At 35.1% G+C, this 18903-nt stretch overlaps 1 protein-coding gene and 1 long non-coding RNA gene across 2 annotated transcripts; both read left to right on the top strand.

The window, feature by feature from the left end:
* Nucleotides 1–721: 721 nt before the first annotated feature.
* On the top strand, nucleotides 722–2167 carry LOC127855225 (uncharacterized). The gene is made up of 3 exons (XR_008037408.1): nucleotides 722–889; nucleotides 1543–1613; nucleotides 2006–2167. It is a non-coding gene; the product is annotated as an uncharacterized LOC127855225 (long non-coding RNA).
* Nucleotides 2168–7798: 5631 nt separating this feature from the next.
* On the top strand, nucleotides 7799–16648 carry LOC127854505 (CD109 antigen-like). The gene is made up of 12 exons (XM_052389570.1): nucleotides 7799–7814; nucleotides 8116–8200; nucleotides 10609–10723; nucleotides 10989–11153; nucleotides 11637–11726; nucleotides 11946–12149; nucleotides 12986–13084; nucleotides 13670–13732; nucleotides 14488–14685; nucleotides 15263–15412; nucleotides 15681–15758; nucleotides 16643–16648. Exons 1-12 carry the CDS (start codon nucleotides 7799–7801, stop codon nucleotides 16646–16648), a joined length of 1269 nt encoding a protein of 422 aa, XP_052245530.1.
* Nucleotides 16649–18903: the final 2255 nt, after the last annotated feature.

Raw genomic sequence — 18903 nt, 5'->3', positions numbered from 1 at the left:
ACTGGATTGTGTTGCCGGACAGAATCATACCAGGAAAATCTTTGCCCATCACTTTCAACTTTTACAACACCAGTACTGACGTTGTCGTCAAAGTTGACCTCTTGGAGTATGACCACAACAGTATTTCGTCTCAAAGGCATACATTTTTGAATGGTACGGTACCCTTTATTTTTTCAAAGTCTGTTTTTTCAATTCACAATATATATTTAAATCTACGTGTTACAAAAGTAATAAACAACACACAAGTTGCAATTGAAACTCGCTAAAAAAGATATAATATATAGTATGATTTTAAAAATTCATAAAACGACCTGTTTATTTTCAGGAGAGGGCGGTCTACTGCAAATTTCGGTATGCATGTTAGTCTTTACTCAGTAGTTGAGGACTATGCTTGACATGATTGTCGAAGAAACACTTTTCAGAAATCGTGTTTCACAAAACAATGTTTGAAGAAAAATGGCACCTCAATTCTTGAACATAATTAGAAATTGGAAACGTACTGCCGCATATACCATTTTTAAATACGCACCGATATGTGTGTGTATGTCTTTAAGGCTCTAAGTTAAGTTCTTTAAAGAAAGTAAGTGCATATAGGAATGTACAACGAACATAATTATCAGTAAAAACCTTGCTTATAAAGACTCGCTATCAAGACAAATGACGTATTGCTTTTATTCTGTGCAAAACATATTTATAAATTTTGGCACGTGTCTTTTTTAGGTCCCACCGGTGCTTCGACATGGCGGCAGTTATAAGCTTCTAGTGAATGGCCTAAGCGGAGTCTACTTCCAGCAACAAGCTTCTCTCACAGTTGACAAAGGCTATATCCCGAAACGATTTGCCGTTCACATTCAACTTGACAAGGCGATCTATAAGCCAGGTCAAACAAGTAGGTATACCTGTTAATAGTCGTGTCATTATATTAACACGAGTCGGCACGACCATTTTAAACTGTACTAAGCAGAAAAGAAAAAAAAAACGTTACATGGCTTGATTTAAGTGGATTGGGTCGATCGCATGTAATGCAACAGTTCTTGTTTGCGTTCTGCTATAAAACCGTTGTCAAGGATTTAACACCGGCCAAAAATCCATTTTAATAAATGCAATAATAATAATTGTATCCATTAGTCTAAATATAATAAACTTTAAGTTAGTTTTATGAAACGTTTATAAAACAAAATCATAATACAAATCAAGCAGATGTGTAATAAATACATTGGTGATTATTTATTATACATGAAACGTAAATGTTAGTAACCAAAACGAAGTAAGAGCACTTATAGGCGTTATATCAATATAAGATAAGACAAATGTCGTTGCTATGATATATTAATGTTTCTGCCGACTTGAATATATTATAAGATAATGTTGCAAATGTTTGCGTCAATAAATAATTTCGAAAATACTTTAAATGGACTTAATATAAATATAAATAGATTTATTTTCCGAAAACAAAACACAACCTGAGTAAAACAAGAAACTGGGTAATTAAATTCCTACTCAAACTTATTATACATGTGTACATGTTTTCATTGGTTGCAGTCAACTTTCGAACATTTGGTGTCTACTCAGACATGACCGTGTTCAGTGGATATTTCGACGTGGATATTTACGTAAGTTGTATGTATTGCCGTATATGTTCATCAAACACACAACTCTAAGGTATCTAATAAAAACACTTGAGATATTCTGCCAATGGTTTTTAACAATATCATGTGTCTATTTTACAGTGTATAGCACAAAATAGCATAAATAAGAGACACATGCTGGCAGCGCTTTACTTTCATTATAAAACTAAGATTTAGGCAGAAATCCATATCACCTATTAATACCCTAATCCCATTAGACCTTAGATCAAACATAACCGGTTTGCTAATGCCGATGATTATGCATGCTAGAAATATTACGGTCTACCCTCAATGGATGCTTTTTGCGTTATTTAATATCAATGTATTAAGACCATAAGAGAAGTAGCCGATACAATTAAAAAACACATGGCTTTAAGGACCCCAAAGGCAATCACATGAAGAAGATGACAAACGTTTCCTCGGGCGCCTACGGAGTTGTAGAGGACCTGATGATCATGGATGATGAACCCTTGCTTGGCACGTGGCGTATTGAGTCCAAGGCCCGAAGCCATGACTACGAAAACAACACCTATACTGATGAGGCGAGTGTTAGTTTAATTATATAACCGCTTTGTAATCGATAATAAATATAGATAGCCCTGTTTATTTGATTGTGTTATGAAACTTCGACGTCAATTAGCAAGACGTTAATATAACTGTAGAAACATGATAACGTTTGTCGTAAAATATGATTATCAGGCGATACTGTTTTTCGATGTCACGTATAGTGCATCTTGATAAAAATCAAGAAGTTCACAGACAATTGATAAACGTTTCGTCGATTTATCATTTCCTGTTGTAGTTCTAAACCTGAATGTATATTAATTAAATTGGTTACAATAAATAACCCTGTTTGCAAGGAACTTCCAGAAACATATAGATGAATTATACGAGCAGTGACATATGTTTACTATTTACTCATAGTTATGAGTAACTATTCTCATTCTCTATTCTCAAAATGCAATTAAATTATCCTCATCTTTATCAACCATATCGTCATCATCCTATAAACATCATTATCATCATACAAATAATAACCCTAATACAAAATAGGAGTGAGTGCTTGCATTTGACAGGACTTTCGACATATAAATGCACAAAACAATTCTTCTGACGCCCGAATGTGTTTCATGTGCAACGGAGATCGACCTCAATGGTACCGGTCAGTTGATGAGTCTCGAGACGACTGTAAACGGTGTAACATCCTTGATCAGATGTCTAAATAACTGAAACGATACTATTTAAATGATGAAGGGCATATCATTACGAATACTTAACATGACATGTGTGGATTATGAAAAGGGTGCAAATTTATTAATAACAATTCGACGGCAAGTATATACCTAAAATATCAAGAGTAAAGGTTTGAATAAACTGATCCCCGCCGATGCCCAAAGTGCACACAGGACGCCCCCAACGCCCATCAATCGCGTTAAGTTGCTTAACTATTATAAATTTACAAATGTGAAACAATAATTTGTTTAAAGAAGCTGCTCTTATCTGCAAGATTCATCCACCACCACCAATCAAGAGAAGTGTACATGACTTCACGTACACACCATACAATAATCGGTTGTAATGAACGATTCAGGTAAAACCGCGAGCGGGATACGCATCCCTACTGCTCATTTTTCGCTTGTTTCTTTTTTCTTTTGATGGCAGGGGGACGTACGAGGACCCATGGCTCAAGACCGGTGTCTATGTGCCTTCATCACCTCCCGAAACGTCTAATATAAGAGAAATCTACAAATAAGAAGCTATTATTATACTGTAAAAATTAAGTATTCTTTAACAACACATGGAAATAAAACATTGTCAATCTAATTGCGCAAATTAACATATCAAACATCAAAAGCATCCCGCACGTACCCGGACACAACCAGAAACAAACAAATCACTCAAACCATAAAATCCATAAAATAATACTTAAAAAGAATAAAGATAAATCATTAATATATATGTATATATATATATGCATATGACGAAATTTTTAACAGCTTTATTAAACCGACGTCAACATCTAACCAGTCACACCAAAACGAAAAAATTTAGTAATCGTTAACGAAGAATATCTTTGAAAATTAAAAGTTAATTACGTAAGAAAACGAAAATTAATAACACTGACTTTTAAACATACCAAGATTTCAATAAATATCCTGGAAGTACTATCTCCAGGAAGTGAGAGTCTCAAACATGAAAAACATAACTAAAAAATCAACACTAAAACACAATATTAAATAAAAGATTAATGCTTAAGACTGAAAGCAAAATACATCCATCGACTTTCTCAGTAAAGGAATCGGTTCGGGTATAGATCACATCTCACATATACTGAAGAACCAAACTGAAAATAAACTGAATATCGACTTTATAATTGCAAAATTATAAACGTAAAAGTAATGTAACCGATTATTTAGACATACATATGTTATATATTATGGGCGGGCACCCTTTCGTTTTCCTGTTCCATTACTTTTGCCTGTCAAATACATCCTCGAATGGCGACTCAATAGATTTGCAAATCATATATACCCCAAAATGAATAACTCGTGCGCTTTCGCACGGAAATATTAAACACAAAACCCGTGCATTATTCGCGCTAAGCCATTACCATAATCTCTCTTCTAAATAACATGTATAAAACCATACTATACCGTATTTATCAAACCGAGAATAATTTCATGTACTCATAGTTATGAGTAAATTTATTATTCTCTATTCTCAAAATACTATTAAATTCTCCCCATCGTTATCAACCATATCAACATCATCCAATCAACATCATTATCATCATACAAATAATAACCCAAAGACAAAATAGGAGTGAGTGCTTGTATTTGACAGGACTTTCGAACAAAACAAAGAGAGAATACAAATAATATAAAACATCAAATGTATACCTAAATATTCTCCACCACGTTATATACCTCTCGAACTGTCATTTAACTGAAAAGATACAATTACAAACATTTGTAAAAAGCAATAAAATATATTATTCAATCAAAATTGGCACACAATGGCCTTCACAAACGGTCAACTGACCACACAAGCCAACTGGCTATTCAACATCAGACACACTCTGGCCTTCACAAACGGTCAAATGACCACACAAGCCAACTGGCTTATCAACATCAGGCACACTATGGCCTTCACTAACGGTCAACTGATAACACAAGCCAACCTGCTTATACTCATCAGGGAAACTATGGCCTTCAACAAACTGTCAATAGACCACTCCGATAATACACAAAAGAATAAAACAGATATAATAAATCCGTATTTAGAAAATTAATGATAATTATTTAAACACAAACATCATAATCAAAATCATAGTAATAATAATAATAACATACTTCATATACTATACCTTTACATTCTCAAATACTTAGCATACCATTCGAACAGTCCAATTACTGCAAAAAATAAACTTGCAACACTATGGCCTTTAACACTGAAAAGATAAAATTTCAAACATTTTTAAAAACAATAAAGATGTGCGTTTCGACAAAAATTCGGTCAACTGACCACACAATCTAACTGGCTTATGCACATAAGGCACACTGGCCATCTTCAAAACGGTCAACTGACCACACAAGCCAACTGGCTAATCAAATTCAGGCACACTCGGGCCTTCACAAACGGTCAACTGACCACTCAGATAATACACAAGAGAATAAAACAGATATAATAGATGTAAAGTGGCTCTAAACACACAATTTAACAAAATATTCAAAGTTACTAAGACAAAGAAGGACCATAACAGCTGTCTGTTCTTGTTTATAGATTGGGATAATGTTGGTAAAGAAGTATGCAAAATATGAAAGCAATATTTCAAAGGACATAGAAAATATTTGAGGTGGTACGCAAACTTTAACATAGATTTATCAATAATATGCATATTCTAAGTGAAAAAGGGCCATAAATCTTACAAAATGCTTGATACAGTTGTTTGCTATTGATAATAGTTTGGGGTTATGTTGGTAAAGAAGAATGCAAAATATAAAAGCAATATGTCAAGGGACATAGGAAATATTTGGGGTGTTACGCAAACTTTAACATGTGCACGCTCACGCTCACGCTCACGCTAACGCCGACGCCGGGGTGAGTAGGATAGCTCCACTATATATATTTCATATATAATAGTCGAGCTAAAAACATGATTTTAATGTTCTTTAAAATACGTTTCGAACTGTACAGTTACTGACAAATTAAACTTGCAAACATTGTAATTCAATCTCGACGTGTTTTTAACGAAAATATCAGTCAACTAACCAAATAATAAATCTGGATTTCATACATCAGGCCAATTGTCTTAAAGACACGGTCAACTGATCACAAAAACCGACTGACTTTAACACATCAGTTCAAAATGCCTTCTAAAGAACGGGTCAACTGACCACCCAAGCAAATTGGCTTTCCACATAAGGCCAACTGACCACAAAAAACACAAAACAAACAGCTTAATACAAGTCAAACACATTTCCTATTCATTTAATAATAATAAACAATGCATTTTCAACATGCTACCAACGGCACATGATTCAAATCAATGTAATACTACATAATTAATGTTAGGTGAAACCGGTAATATGTGCTTCATAAAATCTCAGACGTCTTAAGTGGAAAAACGTTCTAAATACCATGTCTTTGCCACAGTCTATACACAGTCTTGTTATTAACACTTATTTTAGCAAACATCAGTATTAACGGAATGAAGTCCATGTTTAGAAGAAAATTAATGCAGAATACATAACTTCCTTAAAACTATCATTAATATTAGATTAACTAATATGCTTACCATTAGTAATCGATTTGAAAACATGTTTTTCTTCACAAACAAATCAACTGGTCTAAAACCATAGTAGATTAACATGCACTATCTGCAACACACGCATTCCTTTCAAACAAATTATCAGTACAAGTCTCTTTATTTGTATTCACAATCGATACGTATTTTATGCTCTTACGATAAATACTAGCGACTTGACAATCCTCTTTTTAAAATCATTTTATTTATTTGTATTATATATATTATTATTATTTATTTGTTGTAATTCACCCTCACATACATACTTAAAGCTACTGATCGAAACATGGATAAAATTTCCTTGGAAATAGCATGAGCGCAATTGATATAATAGATCACCTTATTAATTTTGATTAACTAATTTGACAATAACAAAATGCTTAATACACTCACTATAAGCACTTGGTCAGCTGGAAAACTCGTCAAATTATGCAATGTTAACCAATCAAACAAATCTTTAAGTAAACGTGTATTGATGCAAAGTTTAATTTATGTGACTCCATAAGGAATACCTTTACCTTCTGTGAATAATCCCTGTTGGTGAACCCTTACTGGTTTTTGTTCATTTAAACGCAAAATCGAGAAACCCGTGCCAAACCATTACCGTACTCTCACTGAATAATATGTATAAGACCAACACCTTTCCGTATTTAGAAAACCTAAAATAATTTCATTCACTAATTGTTCGTAAATGCGGTATTGTCAATTCTCAATACACTGTCATGTACTTCTCCTCATCATCAATAACATTATCATCATCATCATTAATAAGATCATCAATAAATTCATCGTTATTAATCTTAACAAGTTATTTTCTAATACACAATAACACACACACACACACACAAACAAATCATTCCTTTCGAGCTGCCCTCCCACTTTAATGTTATACTATACGTTATTTATCCTTCCAACTGTCCAGCTACTTTGATCGGAGATTCACTCCCCATTCCGCTTCTAACTGAGAATCCGCCCTCTCATCTAAAATCTTTCCATTCCACATACCATGTGTTTCGCCAATCAACGCCTTAACTATGTTATCACCCTTATAGTGTTATCGATTTCCTGTTCCATTACTTTTGCCTGTCAAATACACCCTCGAATGGCGACTCAATAGATTTGCAAATCATATATACTCCAAAACGAAAAACTCGTGCGATTTCGCGCTAAATCTTAAACACATCTGTCTTCTAATTAACATGTATAAAACCATACTATACCGTATTTATCAAACCGAGAATAATTTCATTTATTAAAAAAAACATACATGTAAAAACTTAGAATTCACATTTTGTACCAATATTGGATTGAACAATTAAAACATATCCTAATATCTCCCGTTGTATTGACTTTGAATTGAGAGATGACTTTAGAGATAAGTATTTAATATTTATAAAAATACAAACTCTTTATTTTAGCATTTTTTTATTTATATCATCCCGTACTGATATTTAAAAAACGACATTATTTAAATGTGCAATGTTTTATTTACAGACTGCGAGCAAAAGTTTTAACGTGGATAAATATGGTAAGAATCACATTTAACAAATATGTTGCCATTTTATTTAGTCGGAAATTGAACATTTGAATACTTTGAAATATCTTGTTTATCTGTAGTTATTAAAAGAAAAGATTGTTTCAATAATTGTATATTGAACAAGAATCTCTGTCCCGTTTCAGTCCTGCCCAAGTTTGACGTCAAAGTGAATCTGCCATCTTACGTTGTAACCACTGACAAAGATATGCAGGGAAGCATTACAGCCAAGTAAGACAGACATTTTCACGAACGGGGAATAACCTCGTGTTTAACATATATCAAATACTCGCACACCGTGAATAACTATCTATATAATTCATAACAATCCATACAACACCTCTCTAAAAACTTTAACGTTTTAGCTGGACTCACCCAATGAAAATGTAAATGTAAATAGCAATTGGTTTGAAACATAATGTTTACTTTCAGAATACAATAAATAATACGTTTTCATAAGTGTATTTGCAATGAGATCGCTTTAAATCAATTCTTATCGATCAAAGTACTAATATTCACAAGAAAGTACTGGCGTATGCACAACATTACAATATGCAACATCGAGAGATGGCTTCTATCAGAATATACATATACATGTGTACACGTAGTCAACACTGTCTGCATTGTGTTTATACCAGTCGTTTTCAAACGTGTTTAAAAACAATTTGTTTTCTCAAATTACCATAGCAAATCAATTAATGTGTGCGCGTACTATGTCATCATGGCTTTCATAAGAATTAGCAAACCAAACTTAATTTCAAGTACGCTTGTATTTGGAACACCTAGTCTGTCTCCTGTTGACTATTTATACATGGAAGGTTTCATTGAAATGATGTGGGTTTAAATCATATGCTATGTGTTTATAATAGTATGATGTGTGCTTGCCATATTATGTTGTGTGTTTGTGATGGTATGCTGTGTGTTTGTGATGGTGTTCTGTGTGTTTGTGATGATATGATATGCGTTTACTATAGTCTGCTATGTGTCTGTCATGGTATGTTGTGTGTTTGTCATGGCATGCTGTGTGTTTGAAATGGTATGCTGTGTTTTTTGTGATGGTACGCTGTGTGTTTGTGATGGTATGTTGTTAATGGCATTGAAATGATATGGGTTAAATTCATGTGATATGTGCTTAAAATACTATGATGTGTGCTTGTTATAGTATGGTGTGTGTATGTGATGTATTCTGTATGTTTGTGATGGTATGCTGTTTGCTGTTCATGGTATGCTGTGCTTTGACATGGTATGCTAGTTTTTTGTCATTGTATGCTGTGTGTTCGTCATGGTATGCTGTGTTTTCGTCATGGTACGCACGGACGTACGGAAATGTACGGGCAAATGAACCGACGGACATACGTATTACGTAACCATTAGATCTTTGACAAGAACCGAGTGTTCCGAATGAAAATAACGCCAACTTACACCATAGCGAATGAAACGGAGATCATGTTAGATAAACTCACAGGATAGTACAACAAACGCACAGCATACCATGATAAACACCTAGCATACCATGACAAACACACGCCAAAACATGACGAAAACACAGCATACCATCACAAACACACAGCATACAATCACAAACACACAACATACCATCACATACACACACTATACTATACCAAGCACACAACATACTATTACAAGCACATATCATATGATTTAAACCCACATCATTTCAATGACACTCACAGCATACCATCATAAACACACATCATACCATTTCAAACACATATAGTGCCATGACAAACACAGCATATCATCAACAACACACAGCATATCATCACAAAAACACAGCATACCATCACAAACACACAGCATTCCATCATAAACACACAGCATAATATGGCATGCACACATCATACTATTAAAAACACTTATAATATTATTTAAATCAAAATCATTTCAATAAAACCTTTGATATATCAATAGTCAACAGGAGTCAGAGTAGGCGTTCTATACTTGTAAGTAGATGTGTTTGTATGGTATACTATATTATTGCATACCAGTATATTGCGTCGATGACCTTAAGATAAGCATAAAGACAAAGGCCGTCACGGTTATTATATATTTTAGTTTTGTGTCATAGTTTTCAGTATTCTTATAATTATACGTTTAACATACACACATGATGAACACATTTGAGTCATTGAACCATCGATAATTGGCATTAATAATTGGTAGAGAATTAGTGCATTTTTATTGTTAGAGAACAAGCTATGATTGCTAGGTACGCCCCTTATTGGCATAGTTTGAGACACATTTTATTTGGTTTACAGTTCCGTCAACGGCACTGGGGATCGGAAAGCATAATATGTTGTTCATCTATCTATCGCATATCAATCATAATCAAATATCAATCTAGCATGATTATTACCAGTCTTTTTATGATTGGAAACTGCCTGCAGAGGTCTTTTATCTGTGTGGATTTAAGCGATCAAAGTGAACTACATGGGTTTCATGAGGCTTATAAACGAGCAGTTGTTTTTAAATTGTTTTTACTCGCATATTCGGATACTGAATTACTATCCGCATACTCACACAGCATCTGGAAATCCGAATATACGTTGATATCTATAATTATTTGGCTACATAGGTCACTTGATTATAACTTATCCGGAAGACTTTGTTATTTTCAGGTACACCTACGGTAAGTCTGTGATAGGCACGGTGGTAGTCCGGGCTGATGTAAACTATATCGGAGCCCCATGGAAGTACGTGGGAGATGAAGTGATGGTGGAAACCAAGCTTGATGTAAGTTGATGGCAGTTTTCGTTTGATGTCAATTATTTAAAACTCAATATAATATTTGTCACACTTCTTTGACTGAATTCGTTTGATAGTTTTTTATGTTTAAACAATTGGCTGTTAGTACTATTCCGTATTTGACGTATGTTGATGATGTTGATGTTAATATTAGACAATATAGTTAAGTTACTACAATGTTATTTAAGACAATAGTCACTATGCATGCGGTTGTTTTATCCATAGTTATGATATCTGTTTTTGGTTGATCTAGATAAACGGAGATGCAAAGTTCACCATACCGTTCGATCAGCTCCTGAACGAAGTGGATCCCAACACATACATGCCTTTGGTAGAGACGCTAGCTGGGTACATGTTGACAGTGACCGTTAGCGTCACAGAGAGTCTGAACAACATCACGCGAAATGCAACAGAACAGGTCCATTATGATTAAGAATCTATAATAAGAAATATTGAAGAAAACGTTTTTTACCACAAGTTTGAACAACATCAAGCAAAATGCGACGGAACAGGTTCCGTATGATAAAAGAATATTAAATAAAAAATATTGTCTGGAGAAAAGATTTTGTTACCATACGCTAGCTTCTTTATAAGGCTAATATCCGGTTGCATATAAATGCGTGAAGCGATACACCAAACATAAAAATGATTACAACGAGGGTCACCGCCTCGGAAGTGTCGATGCAAAGCATGAAGAGTTTAGACCAGTTATATTGGAAAAAAGATACATTAAATTACATGAGTCTATGCATTTAATATCTTTTTTAACCTTATTGCAGCCACGTGCATGTGCTTCGGTGTTTTGAAATAAATGGTGCCCCGTTAAAACAAATGTCTGTGACGCTTTCTGCTTTTTGACATTTTCATGTTCTTGTGTTATGAATAATTTTGTCTACAACAGGTTAAATTCTACAAGGAGCCATTCAAAGTCTCGTTTGACCGTGAAACCAGCCCTACATTTTTCAAACCTGGATTGCCATACATCGGTCACGTAAGTGATCTGTTTGTTGTGTTTTATCTGAAAACATGCATGACACTTCTGTGCATTCAGTATGAAACTATACCTTGCAGTAACCTTTTGTTTTATGAACTTCCCAAAATAATTCTGACATTAATAACTGTATTTCGAAGGGCCAATGAAAACATCCACTTAAAAATCCTACGTCTAGGGTTTTTAGAACTGTCCATAATTATATGTGCTCTATTTCAGATCTCATTGACACAAGCTGATAGTCGGCCAGTTATATCCAATGTCACTGACGTGCTTGTAAAGAGCTATGTCAAATTTTACGACAGTCAGCACGGAAAATACAGAGCACAGAGACTTCCTGACGACCACTATGCTCCGCCCCCAACCGGCGTCCTTGAGTTTACTGTGAACCCACCGGAAAATGCATACTCGCTGCATCTTCAGGTATCGACGTTTCCAAGATTTACGACAATGTTTTACTCCTCCTCAGGTTTTGCTAAATTGTAGATAGCCCGTCATCTTAATTCACAAATTTCACTTCGTTTGCTTCGGAAAATCATAATCAAGAAAGTAACAAAGTGAAAATGCTCTTTAAAAAAATGTTCTTCTGCAGAATAGGTAATGTCCAATCTAATAAACGGATATTATTGCAAACAGATAAAGATAGTATTGACATCGTGGCGTCCATTGCTAACCTTAGTGTTAGAAAAGTAAAACCGCATGTTGGCGAAGTGAAGCATGGATACTGTTATAAAGTAGAAATTCAAGTTGAAATAAATATTTCATGTGCGTACACAGAACACATTAATGGTTCAAAGGACTTATTGATACATATGATGTGAATTACATACATTTCAGGTCCATCGCAATGGACCTTTGACTCCTCGATACATTTATGAACTCAATTTGATATTGCGTGTTACGGCCATAACGACATCTTGTACATGTATTAAAAACGCTCAAGGTTGAAAGCAAAGGACGTACAGACATATGTAACATAAATTAAACACATTTCAGGTCGCTTACAAAATCAATCTGATATCTCCAACATACATTAAGAAAATTTCAGGTTAAATACAAAGAACTAACCAAACCATATAACACGCATTAAATTCATGTCGAGTACAAAGGACTGTCCGATCCTCATGCCATGGATTTAACGCATTTCAGGTCTAGTACAAAGGACCTACTGACAAATGTGGCATGAATTTAATACATTGCAGGTTGAGTACAAAGGAATTACTGACTTGTAAATGTGGCATGCAATTTACACATTTCAGGTTGAGTACAAGAGACTTAAGGACACCTACGACATGAACAAGCCATCCTGGCTGATCGAGAGAGGAAATATTCAACTTTATCAGAGCAATTCATCAATGGTAATTACACATCTATACGTTATAAACAGATTGAAAAATACTACTATTGTTTACTTATAGCTTTACGTATAGATATAGAGCTGAGTGTTTGTGATGTATAATGGACACCTCTATCTATCTAGAAGACGTGTACCATTTATATGTATTTGTCCATGTTTTATCACTGTAAGTAGAAGATTCCTTGATAGAAAATTTTACGTTAGACCTTCAGTATATAATTTCAATTCGTTAATGGGATCTGATAACGCATCTGTTCTTAAAAATGTTGCAAACTATATCAAATATGCACTACATATCAGACAATCTGTTACCATGTAATACATGTACATCACTCTCCATGTGTATGTTACGTAGTCTGTACACTGTTTTTGAACCAATATTTGCTTTTTTATTTAAAACATTACCAAAAAAACATTACCTAAACAAACTGACCACTGATTTATTGTATTTAATCACATTATTTTCTAGATTATGTACTCTGTACCGATCTCTAATAAAATGTTTTTGTTTGTCCATCTAGTATAATTATTTTATCAATATCAATCCATATTGTTATTCAATATCATATTTAATTGTTTTACTCAGATTGGCGAAAGAGTTAATTTCAAACTGCTCAGTGCTGATCCAATGGACAAGATATTCTTTACGGTAAATGCATTTCATATTACAAGGCTATATATTATATATTCCCAAAACTATTCAAATATTTACAAAATGATTTGCCAGTTTGAAGTATCAAGTTCTAGGTGCATAACATATTTATTTATTAATTATTACAATAAAAATCACGCAGTACAATTTTGTGCTAACACTTAACGTTGATGTGTAGTAAATTTACAATGGTATTATGCGTGATCTATACTTAATAGTTGCTTTCGTGTTTGTGTGCAAACGTTGATTCAGATCGAAAACATTGACCATGGATAAGATACATTATGTTAACATCCGCCGGGGGGATATGGGAGGGGCGGCTGGTCTGCGGGTGGTCGGGCGCCGCGGGAGATAATTATCTGGAGCATTTCTTTTTGGATGGATGGATATTTTAATAACGTGCCATAAGTGACCAACATGATGAGGCGGAATGCCGCGCGCAAGAACCAGATCGATAAGTCTATGGCCAAGGTCATTATACAATATAAACGGTCAAAATTAGGAACTTTGACACTGTCATGAGGATAAATGTCCACAGCATGGATGCATTTTCAAGTAATTTGCGCTATGTGATCATCATGATACGATGTAGTTTCACGCGCAAGGAAAGTGTCTTTAGGTCCAAGTTCAAGGTAAAACTTCAAGGTCAGATGTTTGGTTTATGTATTTTCGACAGTATTGATGTTTTCGCATATAGCTTAACCATACATGATCAAAGTCTCAGTGAATCAGGTGTGCTTACATCAATGCAGGTGATCAACAACAACCGCCTGGTCCAGTCAGGCATCCTCAACTGCAGCGGGTCCCGAAGTGAGCACATTATCTTTGAGGTCACCGACGAAATGAAGCCGTACAGTAAACTCATCGTGTACTACTTCATAACTTCCGGTTGGAACGCAGACTCTATCTACTTTGTGGCCACCACTTCCGCTGATGTATTCAGGAACAAAGTGCGTGGTATTGTTTGACAAAACTGTTCCACGGATTGTCAATAAATCAATCTGGAACGCTATAAATATTACACATTTAACCGAAAACATTTTTCACGAGAATCCTTCGTGGAACGCTCTATCCAGAGCACAAGATTAACAAAGGTATTGTGTGCACAAAACGGCCAATCGTGTTTTTGTTTTTTTCAAAATTATGAAATCATTGCTGTTCAATTTGAAGAAGCTTTCAAATGATTATTTGATTATCCATATATTGTTATTTGCCCGTTCGATGTTATTGAAAGTGTATGTTTATAAGTGTACCAAAACAAAGGTAAGCATGCAAGTACAATGTTTAAGGAGGTAATTTAACATATTTAAACACCAAACCAAGTTCGATATAAGGTTGTGTTGTGGAAGGTTTGTGTTCATAATTGTCAATTCGTATGATCGCAAGTGTAACAATTGTGTTTTGTTCGTGATTTATGACTTCATATTAAGTAATGTATACATAATTCGCTATATGTTCTTAAAATTACATATGAAACACTTGAATACAGTTCGACGAATAAAATTGACAAGTTTGTTTAAAATTCAGGTTGCGATGTCCTTTGACCGAAATACTGCGGAACCAGCCGAGAATGTGACCCTGCAAATAAGCACTGACCCTCGGTCAATGGTCAATATCTTGGCTGTAGACCAGAGTGTGATGCTGATGGCGACAGGAAATGACGTCACGCAGAAAAACGTATGGTTTTCAGTAGATAAATACATCTCAAACATTGATTTGAATGTAACAAGTTTTCTCTTAAAGAATGTATTTCGACGCAAACTTTGTTGTTTAATGACTCTATTGAACCTGTTATGCATATTAAAAGCTTTATTATTATTCATTATTTGAGCAGTGTGTCATTTGCAAGATGAGAAACTCATTTGTGTTTATAAATTATTCAGTAAGATAAGACATGTCCATGCAGTTTACATTTGCTTTGAACACCATTCTTTATTTGTTTAAGGTCATTACGTCACTTCGTCCTAATGATCACCTGTCTTCAAATGCCAATGAAATGCATGACCCACAACAAATCATGAAGGTACAATGTTTAATTGTACAGTTCTGTGTTTGCACAATTCATACGGTAGTTGATGAATACCATCGTTGCTAAATAGATATTCCTTAATTTTAAATGGTCCATTTCTTAAGAATACAATGTTGTGTTTGTATTAGAATAAGTTTCTGTTGATCCGATCAGTTTCTGTTGCGTAACATTGTTTTAAGCAATGGAGTGGAATGTTTGTGTAGATATAATACTATATGCAGTTTTAAGTACATATATATTGGTTACTTCCCTATGTAAAGGACCTTGACACAGGCGAGTGCAACATATGCACGCACGATGAAACCCGGTAGGTTTCCCATACCAGACTAATTCTATACAATTTTGAAAGTTTAGGGGGCATATCGACCATATCTTCACATAAATTCAAACAGTTTCTTGAACAGTTTCCATTTGAACTCGTATGAGAGCAATGTTCCTCTGAAAAACAAAACAAATTAATTCAATGCAAGGCCAAACGTCTAAGCATAATCGATTTGCTGTACGAAGCTCAGCACAAAATCGGCCTAAATATAACAGAACGAGTAGTTTATAATATAGTTCAATACATAACGTTTATTTATTAACGTTTTACATGTTATCGTAATATTTACCTGTGTTCCAATTTATTCGTATTATTTGGATGACCATGGGGAAAGTTCCGTTGTAAAATAATACATTTATGCCAACATATATTCTCCACATAGTGTGTTGTTTTCGTTCCTGGAATGATTTTGCGACACAAGTTCACCAACCAGATATTTTTGTAGTGTATGTTGAAAGTACTAAACGATCGTTCATTTTTATCACGTGCAAGTTAGTGTAACTGTACCAGAATCATTTCATATGTTCACAATATGTTCAGAAATGGTTTCTTTCAGACATAATCACAGGTGTTGCCAATGGTGGTTCACCGACAGGAGTTGAAAGTTCTGGTGGTGCTCCTCTACAGCAGGTTACACACACCAGAGACTTCTTCCCAGAAACCTGGCTTTGGACAAGCGTCGTTTCTGAGTAAGCATATGGTTTCAGAACATACGTGCATTATGCTTCTAAAAGAAATTTCCAACTTATGTTTCCTCTTACCGGAATGTATAACCAAAAATGAAAATGTGTTTTTTTAATTAATTTTGAGTTTTTGCGCCAGAAACCGCAAATTTCATCTAAATAAACCCGACACATACGGTTTAACTTGTTTTTCCACGAAATAGTGTTTATATAAGAGTTTAAGTGAATTGTGTCAAGATTCATATCCGTGGTTGACATTAGTAAAATATATTTTAGACAAGGAACTTATTTTTTATGTGTTTCCGGTTGTAGTCAGTCTGGAACCGCAACAGTGTCAGCCACAGTCCCTGATACCATAACATCCTGGTACGCAACCGCCTTCTCCATCAACAAACAGACTGGACTAGGCATCACGGACGGTCCAACCAAGGTAAGAGATAAATATAACTCACCGGTCTTCGAGTCACGCACGTTCCAACCAAGGTAAGAGAAAAATATACCACAGCGGACTGGGAATCACGGACGGTCCAACCAAGATATATTTTATTAAAGACATACATAAAACACTCTGAACTCGACATCACAGACACTTCAACCCGATTTATGGGCGATTTAGGATATGAACCATGCTCTGTGAAAAGGGGGTTTAATGCATGTCCGTAAAGTTTCGTCCCATATTAGCCTTTGCAATCACTGACGACACTTTCCGTCTAAAACGGAGTTTTGCTTAAAAGAGACTTTCTCTTAACAGAAAAAATCATAAAGCGAAAAGTGTTGTCCCTGATTAGCCTGTGTGGACTGCACAGGCTAATCTGGTACGATACTTTACACACATGCATTTAACCCCCTTTTCACAGAGCACGGCCTATATTAATGTGAAATTCTTGGCTCGTCATCACAAACGATTCCACCAATTTATGTGTGATTTAGGGAACGAATATCACACATTGACTTATACACCATAGACGGTTCAACCAAGGTTGCTGTGATTAAGGACTCGAATACAATACTCTTGATTCGACATAATGAAAGTTCCGAAAACGGTTGTATGTGTTTGAGGAGATTTATATAACGCATTTGAGGAGATTTATATAACGCACACGACTTAATATCACGGACGGTCAAACCAAGGTATATGTTAATTGGAAGACGAATATAACTCACTGGGTTCCACAACACAGAAGGTCCAATCAACGTATGTGCGAATAAGTGGTTGAATATATCACACTGAACTCAACATCGCAGATGGTCCTATCAACTTTTGTTCAATTTACGAGATTAATTTAACGCACCTGACTGGAAATAACAGACGGTCCGACCAAGGTATGTGTTTCTTTGAAGATGCATATAACAAACTGGCATCGACAGCACAGAAGGTCCAACCATGGTATATTTTGAGAAGGAGTTAAATATAAAACAGAAATAACAGACCAATCTATGCGGGACTTAGAAGATGAATATAACAATCTGGCTTCGACAGCACAGACGGCCCAACCAAGGTATATTTGATGTAGGATATTAGTATAAATCGCTCCGGATTCGACAGTGCATGCGGTTCAATCAATGTATGTGCGATAATGAGCTGAATAGAAAACACCGCACTGGCAATCACAGACGGTCCAACCAATGTATAAGTGATTAAACAGATGAATAAAATACTCTGGACTAGACTTAACTGAACATACAACTCACTGGGCTCGACAGCCCGGACGGTCCAACCACGCTATATTCTATTTAATAGATGACAATTTACTCACTTTACTCGACATCTTCGACGGCCCAAGTAATTTATGGGCTAGTTAGGAGACGAATTTAACACCCTGGAGTAAACGACATCACCAACGGTTCAGCTAAGGTATGAGCGATTTAGGATATAAAATTTAACACCATGGACTCGACATCTCAGACGGACCAACAAAGATATGGGCAATTTAGAAGATAAATCTAACACACTGGAGTCGACGAAATGACAAACAGTTCAACCAACTTAAGTGCGAGTGAAGAGCTGAATATAACACAATGAACTCGAAATCAGATACGCTCCAACTAAGGTATGGACGAATTAGGAGATGAATAACACATACTGTACTCTACCTCATATAAGGTTCTACCAAGGTTGGTGCGATTAAGGCGG

This window comes from Dreissena polymorpha, chromosome 13 (genome assembly GCF_020536995.1).
Source record: "Dreissena polymorpha isolate Duluth1 chromosome 13, UMN_Dpol_1.0, whole genome shotgun sequence".
Lineage (NCBI taxonomy): Eukaryota > Metazoa > Mollusca > Bivalvia > Myida > Dreissenidae > Dreissena > Dreissena polymorpha.
The sequence above is the reverse complement of the archived record's forward strand: the minus strand, read 5'-3'. Positions and strand labels throughout refer to the sequence as shown.

Excerpts from the sequence above, each read along its gene's own strand:
- LOC127854505 (XM_052389570.1), top strand. Across the intron at positions 11,727-11,945 it reads GATTGCCATACATCGGTCAC|ATCTCATTGACACAAGCTGA; the intron begins GTAAGTGATCTG and ends GCTCTATTTCAG. Across the intron at positions 14,686-15,262 it reads CTGATGTATTCAGGAACAAA|GTTGCGATGTCCTTTGACCG; the intron begins GTGCGTGGTATT and ends TTTAAAATTCAG.